Raw genomic sequence first — 9,341 nt, 5'->3', positions numbered from 1 at the left:
CTTGACCAAACTCTACTTAGGCTCACCTGAACTCTTTCCCAAATAGGCGTTCACTTTTGGACTTATAAGTTTTCTCCATACTGTCCAATATCAGTAAGCATCTCCCAGTGCTAAGTTTAGCCAGCATCTCCCAATCCTTCATTGGAGGATACAGTCCCTCAGCTTCTATCATCCCACAGGTGATGTCTGATTACCCTGACCTGCCTTCTGCAAGAATTCTGTTAGCACTATGTAGCAAGTACTCTCTTTACCCCCTGATAATTCCTCTCAGTAAATATCATAGCATCCGGCCCCATTACTGCATGGCAAATAGAAAGGGAAAAGGTGGAAGTAGTGACAGATTCCCTCTTCTTGGGCTCCAAAATTACTGTGGACAGTGACTGCAGCCATGAAATCAGATGATTGCTTCTTGGCAGGAAAGTGATGGCAAACATAGTGTGTTGTAAAGCAGAGACATTACTTTGCAGACAAAGGTTCATGCAGTCAAGGCTGTGGTCCTCCCAGTGGTCACGTATGGTTGTGAGAGCCGGACACCATAAAGAGGACAGAATTCCAAAGAACTGATGCCTTCCAACTGTGGTACTGGAGAAGACTCCTGAAAATACCTTGGATGGCAACGAGATCAAACTAGTCGGTGTTAAGGGAGATTAACCCTGACTATTCACTGGAAGGACTGACCCTGAAGCTGAAGCTCCAGTATTTTGGTCATCAGATGCGAACAGACTTATTGGAAAAGTCCCTGATGCTAGGAAAGATTGAGGGTAGAAAGAGAAGAGGGCGACAGAGGAGGAGATGGCTGGAGGGTATCACCAATGCAATGAACATGAACTTGGGCAAACTCCAGGAGATGGTGAGGGACAGTGAGGCCTGGCATGCTGCAGTCCATGGGGTCGCAAAGAGTGGAACTGGACTGGGCGACTGAACAACTCTTTGCCCTGATATTTCCTCTTAGTAGTTTTCTATCCACTGACCCCCACCTGTTCCTTGGCCATAAATTCCCGCTTTTGTTTTCTGTCCATAATTAGAATGGAGCATAGCTCTTTCTCCTATTTCAAGAGTTCTTTTTTCAAACTTTTTAACTTTTTATTTTGTATGGGGGTATAGACAATTAACAAAGTTGTGGTAGTTTCAGGTGAACACCGAAAGGACTCAGCGATACATACACATGTATCCATTCTCAATGTTACGACGCTCTGCCAGCCTGGATGGGGGCGGAGAATGGTTACATTCTATTGCAAGAGTTTTGAATAAACTCTTATTGTTTAAAAAAAATGCCAGAATATATTTTTTAATTTAATAAATTTTATTAACCTAAATAGGGTTATTTTCACTTCACGGACAAAAAAAAATTAGACCATGTTTTTGAAGTTTTAAAGTAATTACGGTTGCCCCCGGGACTAGGCTCCGCAGAACCCGGGCCAGCGTCTCCGCCCTGGCTAAGCGATGCGGTAACAGGGGCAGAAAGTTTGCTAGGCCCCTACCGAGGGCCGAGCCGGCTCCGGGCCCGCCTCCCCGCGGGATTGGAGGCCCGCCGCCCCGCCCGGCCTCGCGAGGCCCAAGGGAGCCTTCCCTCTTCCTGGGTGCCGGGAGTCGCGGCGAGACCCCGCACTTCCGCGTCCCGCCTGCCCCGCCCGCGCGGCGCCGCACGCCTGGAAGGAGCTGCCGTCGGAGTGAGAGGCCGGGCCCGGGAGGGTTCCCTGCTTCCGCGGTGGGTTCTGACTATTTTAAAACTCAGCGCGAAATCCTGGCGCCCCTTCCCCACGCGTTTGCCCAAAACGCGGGGCGGGGGAGTTAGGCGGGAAAGGGGATTGGGTTTCTTTTACCACCGCCTACAGGGGCTCGAGGTACGAAGTGAGAGTCCGGACGCCGGCGGGCTTCCGGTGGTTCCGGCCGGCCCTGGGCGTGGCGAGAAGTGGGGAGTTGGGTGGGTGGGAAGCTACGGGGCTGTCTTGGACGGCCGCGCTGACCCGGCCTGTCCCCGCCGTCACGGTCCGTCTCCGAGGCCGCCCCAAGCCCGGTCCCGGCTCGGGTTCAGGCCTCTGGGTACCGGGGTGTCTTCGGAAACTCGTGTTAAGCACTTTTCATCCTAGCGGGAAGGGCCCTGAAGCAGCAGGGACAAGCTTGTCTGGGACTGGCCTTGAGAGGAGGTTGGCGCTTCCTCCTGTGCCTTGAACTCTGGATCCATGCCGCGGGTGTTCACTGTATAGACAGTCACCTTTCACGCTTCCAGTTCTGGTGCCACGGACTTGCCCCAAACGGTTTTTATCTTCTTCATACTGATGGAGAATGTATGCCCTGCTGAAAAGTTGTTATCACAAGACTTAAGGTTTTAAATCAGCAGATAAGTGTTGGATACCAGTATTTAAACAAGATTCTGGTCAGTATATAGAAAGTGAAAGTGTCAGTCTTTGAATCGTGTGACTTTGCAACTCCATGGTCTGTAGCCCACCAGGCTATCCTGTCCATGGGGCAAGAATATTGGAGTGGGTTTCCATTCCCTTCTCCAGGGGATCTTCCTGATCCTGGGATCCAACCCGGGTCTCCTGCATTGGAGGCAGATTCTTTAATTGTCTGAGCCCCCAGTATAAAGTCCTGGTCAGAACTTTTCCTTCTTTGGGGCACTGTTCATATGATTTCCCAGCTTCCTTTGTGTTCGAGTTAGGAGGACGAGTGAATATTGCTCTACCCGGGTGTTACTGCTGAGTAAGATAGGGCATTGGGTTAATATAAGTGAAGTAGGGGGAAAGCCTACTGAAAGGAACAGAAACCTTGTTCAGAAGATGGATAGATTATACAACGAAGACTACTTTCATTTCGAAGGCCTAAAAAAAGGTTTAAAAAAAATTCTTTGAAACTACTTAGAGGATTGCTGTTATTGGAGAAGGAAATGGCATCCCACTCCAGTGCACTTGCCTGGAGAATCCCAGGGACGGGGGAACCTGTGGGCTGTTGTCTATGGGGTTGCACAGAGTCGGACATGACTGAAGCGACTTAGCAGCAGCAGCAGAGGATTGCCGTTACCTTCACACTTGTTTCAGGCTTATATGCTGTGTGTGCGTTTTGTTTCTCCCTAAGAAATTTTCTAGTCCTTCCCAAAAATCTCTAGTAAGATTCACTAACCTATGTACAATTACAGTTAATTGGTTAAAGTTGTGTGGCTATCCTGTGGCGTCTCTACACTGTTGTTGGTAGTGCTGCATAAATTTCTAAGGCAGGGCAGTTTTCACTTCGGTGATAATGGGGAAGAGACAGGGTAGAGAGAAGTAGAAAGAAGTTGAAACAGTAGTGTGGTAGTCTTACAACTAACTGCACAGTGGCTTAGTGCTCTGCTTAGTTACACATCCATGAACATGGGCTCAATAAAGGACAGAAATGGTATGGACCTAACAGAAGCAGAAGATATTAAGAAGATGTGGCAAGAATACACAGAAGAACTGTACAAAAAAGATCTTCACGACCCAGATAATCACAATGGTGTGATCACTCACCTAGAGCCAGACATCCTGGAATGTGAAGCCAAGTGGGCCTTAGAAAGCATCACTACGAACAAAGCTAGTGGATGTGATGGAATTCCAGTTGAGCTATTTCAAATCCTGAAAGATGATGCTGTGAAAGTGCTGCACTCAATATGCCAGCAAATTTGGAAAACTCAGCAGTGGCCACAGGACTAGAAAAGGTTGGTTTTCATTCCACTCCCTAAGAAAGGCAATGCCAAAGAATGCTCAAACTACCACACAATTGCACTCATCTCACACGCTAGTAAGGTAATGCTCAAAATTTTCCAAGCCAGGCTTCAGCAATACATGAACTGAGAACTTACAGATGTTCAAGCTGGTTTTAGAAAAGGCAGAGGAACCAGAGATCAAATTGCCAATATCCACTGGATCATCAAAAAAGCAAGAGAGTTCCAGAAAAACATCCATTTCTGCTTTATTGATAACGCCAAAGCCTTCAACTGTGTGGATCACAATAAACTGTGGAAAATTCTGAAGGAGAAGGGAATACCAGACCACCTGATCTGCCTCTTGAGAAACCTGTTTGCAGGTCAGGAAGCAACAGTTAGAACTGGACATGGAGCAACAGACTGGTTCCAAATAGAAAAGGAGTACGTCAAGGCTGCATATTGTCACCCTGCTTATTTAACTTCTATGCAGAGTACATCATGAGAAATGCTAGGCTGGAGGAAGCACAAACTGGAATCAAGATGGCCGGGAGAAATATCAATAACTTCATATATGTAGATGACACTACCCTTATGGCAGAAAGTGAAGAGGAACTAAAAAGCCTCTTGATGAAAGTGAAAGAGAAGAGTGAAAGAGCTGGCTTAAAGCTTAACATTCAGAAAACTAAGATCATGGCATCTGGTCCCATCACCTCATGGGAAATAGTTGGGGAGACAGTGGAAACAGTGTCAGACTTTATTTTTTTGGGGCTCCAAAATCACTGCAGGTGGTGACTGCAGCCAAGAAATTAAAGATGCTTACTCCTTGGAAGGAAAGTTATTACCAACCTAGATAGCATATTAAAAAGCAGAGACATTACTTTGCCAACAAAGGTCTGTCTGGTCAAGGCTATGGTTTTTCCAGTGGTCATGTATGGATGTGAGAGTTGGACTATAAAGAAAGCTGAGCACCGAAAAATTGATGCTTTTGAACTGTGGTGTTGGAGAAGACTCTTTAAGAGTCCCCTGGACTGCAAGGAGATCCAGCCAGTCCATCCTGAAGGAGATACGTCCTGGGTGTTCGTTGGAAGGACTGATGCTGAAGCTGAAACCCCGATACTTTGGCCACCTCATGCAAAGAGTTGACTCATTGGAAAAGACCCTGGTGCTGGGAGGGATTGGGGGTAGGAGGAGAAGGGGATGACAGAGGATGAGATGGCTGGATGGCATCACTGATTCAATAGGCATGAGTATGAGTAAACTCTGGGAGTTTGTGATGGACAGGGAGGCCTGGCGTGCTGTGATTCCTGGGGTCACAAAGAGTCGGACATGACTGAGCGACTGAACTGAACTGAACTGAGTAGGTGTTTTGACCCCCTAACTGAATTTTGGAAATGTTAAGTGAGGTTCAGCAGGCTTTGTTTTTTTTAGTATCAGTGTCTCTTCGATTTCAATATTGTAATCTTGGTGAATCTCCAGTTTGAATATAATATGTGGGCTTTCCCAATCCCAGTTGACTTTAGAATCCTAATTTCTGGGAAGGTGCCCCATAGAAGACATTTTGAGAAATGTATTTAAGTGGAGTTTTCTTTGTTGTTTTTATTTTTAATTACAGCCTCACCCCTTCTGTCAACAGAAGTGATGCCACCAAGAAGAAAAGAAAAATACAAGCTTCCTATTCCACTTCCAGAAGGCACAGTCCTGGATGATATGGAAGGAAAACAATGGGTGCTGGGCAAGCTGATTGGCTCTGGAGGATTTGGCTTGATATATTTAGGTAAAGTATAAATCACCAGATACTCTTATGTATGTGACTGTGACGACTTAATATTTTGAAAATTGAAATAAAATAGAATTCATAAATGTAAGTAATATGAAGATAGTTAGTGTTTAGTAGAACGTCTATGCTAGGTTCAAGATATGACTAACCCTAGTCCCTTCTTGTCCATGTCTTTCTAAATGACTCTTAGAAAGTCTTTTCAGAGCACAGTTACACAGTCTGCCAGACAAATGGTTAATGTTCTGTTTTGAGACTGTTTTCTTGGAAACATTGGTTTTTATGACTCAAGAGAACACAACTCTATGATTATGAACATTTCCCATTTGTGAATCTTAATCATTAATATTGAAGTAGTGTAAGGTTCTGGTCATTTCTTCACTAGGTCTCACTAGAGAACTGGGCCTTAATACCCCAAGGCTCTCTATTGCGTGGAATGAATTAACTTCTCTCTTGTACATCTAGATTGGTACTATTATGTGCTATCTTTAGGATAATTAACAGATACTTAAACATAGTTTCTGTGTTTTTTGGTACAAGTAAGGAACCTAAGTTGAGTGTGTTTTTACACTATATTAAAAAATTTTAAATTACATTGACTTTAAAAGGATTGTTCAGGGCTACCTTTTATTTATAGTTTTAAGGATCAAGGGATATCCATTACAAGATGAGATTTAATGAATAAGATAAATATTAGTGATTAAAAAAAATCCTCTCAAGGAGAAATTCTAAATATATTGACTTATTACATCTGTGTCTGGAGGCGTTTAAGAAGTTGGTAAAAAAGCCTTGCTTGGAAGAATCTTGGGTTCCTTATTAAACATTTTAGAGTAAAGGGGAGGAAAGACATTCCCTCTGCCCTCCTAAGTTTAATAGCTGGGTTTATGAAATGAACTGATAGCAGGAAGATTAACAGGAGATAGGGTATACAAATACATCAATTTTTTGATGTTATGTGCACAGTAATATTACAGGTGGAAAAATAGTTGAATAAATATCCTAAAGCATGGTAAAATTTGAGAGCTTACATGCTATCTTAATAAGGGAAGAGAAGGGACTAGGCCACTTTAGGGACAGTACATGATTTTTCGGAGAGATTACTAGGCCTGTAGAAGAGTAGATGGGGGCTGTGATAGTCTGTAACAAAGTTTGGGAGTGATGTCAACATCTAATCTCTTCTGTGATGACTCAGTCTTTCCTAGTTAATGAAGCTCTTCTAGATGTCATTTAAAACAGTAGAGTTGTGTGTGTGTTTTTTTGGGGGGGAGGGGTGCTCTGTCTTTAGCCAGGTAAAGGGAGTTCAGAGAAAGCCTTTCCCTGCATTTGCTATTTTTCAAGTGCATTCAGTGCAAAATAATCCTGTTGCCAAACAGGCACCAAACAGGTGGCAGAATATGCCACCCTTCTCACGCAAATGTGTTTCATGGATCTTGAAGGCTCGTCTTCTGATGAAGTTGAGATTGTAGTATTGAATAAATGGGTGAAATACAGTGAATAAGTAACTTCTTATTAATCACTTAAGTGTCTAATCTAGTTGGGAAGATAAGACCAACACAAAAGTGTAGTGTGGGTTAGATAAAGAACAACTTCCCTATTTAAAGGGTTTGAACTTGCTTGAAAAATGTTAAGTACTAGATTTAGTGACACAAGCGGCACTGTTTAACAGAAATGTAATGCAAGCCACATATGGAATATAAAATTGTCAAGGAGCCACATTAAAAAAAAGCAGGTGAAATTTATTTAAATAATATGTATTATTTAATGTGATGTATCTAAAGTATAATTCCAATACATTATTGATATTAAAAAAGGGAAATATTTCACTTCTTTAGTTAAATGGGACTAGACCAGGATATGTTTAGCCCCATTTCAGGGACTCAGTAACTACCTATAGGTAGTGGCTACCATGTTGAATGTTGCAGATAAAGACCCTGAGAGGACTTGGAGTCTACAGAGAGTATATTCTTTGAAGAGTAATTGTTGGTTGAAACTCTGAATTGATGAACTCTCTTGTATAGATGAGTGTTAAGATCTCTAGTATATTGTCTTGACTCAAGGTCAGAGAAATGGAGTGGAATAAGTTATTTCTGATGTGGCTGAACTGTAGCCTTGGATTGCACAGCTTGTCAGTTATTCTAATGTTTGAATTATTTTGAGTAATTTCAAAGAACTACAGAAAAGTATTGATTGTGCTAGTCTTATATCTTTTCTCTTTTTAATTGTAAATATTATATGTGTTAATATGTATTTAAATTTAAGACCATGTTTAAAGTTGAATTATGTGTGTGTATGCATACATATATGTGTACACATGCTACTTGTGTGGTTCCTGTTGTGAAAAAGGAATTTAGGCATGTGGAATTAGGAATTTAGGCTTAGTCATGTGATTTATTTGCCCCTATTCAAATATAGGAAAAAACCTTGCTTCTTTCAATCTAAGTACTGCACATATTTTTTACTTAATTTTTCTCAATAATATTTAGTTTGCAACAATTTTCAAGATTTCATAGTTATGAAGTACCCCCTACTATCTGAATTTTAGAACCTGGATCCTGGATATATGAGCAAATGCATATGACTGGGATAAGATTTTAAAGAAATGTTTAGCTATTTTGAGGAAAAGTTGTGTGTTGCAAATGTTGTTACTGTTCTATCAAAAGTGGCACTCATAAATTATAATCTCAGCTCTTCATTGAGATGCTGTCAGCAATAACTTTGTTAAAATTAGTTTTTACGTATTTTTTTCAAGCTGAGAAAATCCATATGAAATTATATCATGTTTTTGCATTTTAACATGGTTCTCATCATTTCCTGTATAAAGGAAGTAGCCAGCCAGTTCAGGTTTCCCTAATACCTTTGTGACAGCTACATTGTTAAGCATTATGTTTTCTAGATACACTTTCAGCAGACACTTCATCAGCATTGTCACTTAAGGCTGAGAAGAGACTAACCGCCCTGACTGACTCATATGTGCATGTACAACTGTCCTGTAGTTTTGAGATCAATAGCCAAAGACTTTCAGTAGTCAGCAAGAAGTAAAGGGGAAGGGGCAGAGATGTTTTGTATTTACTCTCAACTTGGAGAAATAATGTTCCTGTAGCAGTAACAGAAATAGTAATAAGAGGAAAAAGAAAGTCTGAACATAAAACAAAGTTCTTCCTTTGCATCTGAAAAGAGAGGAGGGGAAAAGGAAGAAAGGAAACTGTTTCAGGGAGTGGGAAAGCTTGCAGTAACCTCAGGATCAAAAAAGTGAAAAAAAAATTCTAAAACTTCAGGAGACAGAACTAAGAGTTTGAATTTTACTTTAGTGCTAGGAATAACACAGAACCAAGCAAACTGGAGAGTTTCATAAATCACAGCTTAAGATTTTGAGCTGAGCCTTTTGCGAAATGAGTAACTTTCATCTATTCAGGAATCTTTGTTTCTGTTCTCCAGGATTGAGGTAATAATACTTGGAATGACTAAGGTAGTATTTTTAAAGAACTTGGAACTTGATAAGCAATTCACTGTAATTGATTTATTTATTTAGAACCTCCCATTCTCAGTGATAGCTGAACTCTAAATTCGGTGTCTGGTGCTCAGATTAGCATGGTGACTAAGACATGTATGGGAGGGTTTTTCCATTAGTCCTCCCATGGACTGTGATGGGCTTAGCTACTAAATGTGGTGAAACTGAGAAACAGAGAATGTCAGTGGAAGTCTATGACATTTTACTTGCCAAAGTGTATGTTTTTCCCATTTCAATTTACAGTAGTAGCCATTATGACATGGTGAAAAGTTCTCACATAAGCTGTATCTTATGTTTCAGATATGAAAGGTACTATGTTTCAGATATGAAAGGTACTATGTTTCAGAATTAGTCAAAAATCTAGAAAAACAGAATTATAGAGAATAAACTTTAGC

The 9,341-nt window shown here is 41.6% G+C and overlaps 1 protein-coding gene across 3 annotated transcripts in view; it reads left to right on the top strand.

The window, feature by feature from the left end:
- Positions 1-1,554: 1,554 nt before the first annotated feature.
- VRK2 (VRK serine/threonine kinase 2) overlaps positions 1,555-9,341 on the top strand; it is a 99,384-nt gene continuing 91,597 nt past the window's right edge. For 2 of the 3 annotated variants that reach the window (XM_061155398.1, XM_061155400.1), the window contains exons 1-2: positions 1,555-1,708; positions 5,277-5,438. In XM_061155398.1, coding sequence (XP_061011381.1) covers positions 5,303-5,438 — 136 coding nt within the window. In that variant the 5' untranslated portion in view covers positions 1,555-1,708; positions 5,277-5,302. The remainder of the gene's footprint in view (positions 1,709-5,276; positions 5,439-9,341) is intronic. The other variant, XM_061155399.1, reaches the window with a different exon arrangement.

This window comes from Dama dama, chromosome 11 (assembly GCF_033118175.1).
Source record: "Dama dama isolate Ldn47 chromosome 11, ASM3311817v1, whole genome shotgun sequence".
Classification (NCBI taxonomy): domain Eukaryota; kingdom Metazoa; phylum Chordata; class Mammalia; order Artiodactyla; family Cervidae; genus Dama; species Dama dama.
The sequence above is the reverse complement of the archived record's forward strand: the minus strand, read 5'-3'. Positions and strand labels throughout refer to the sequence as shown.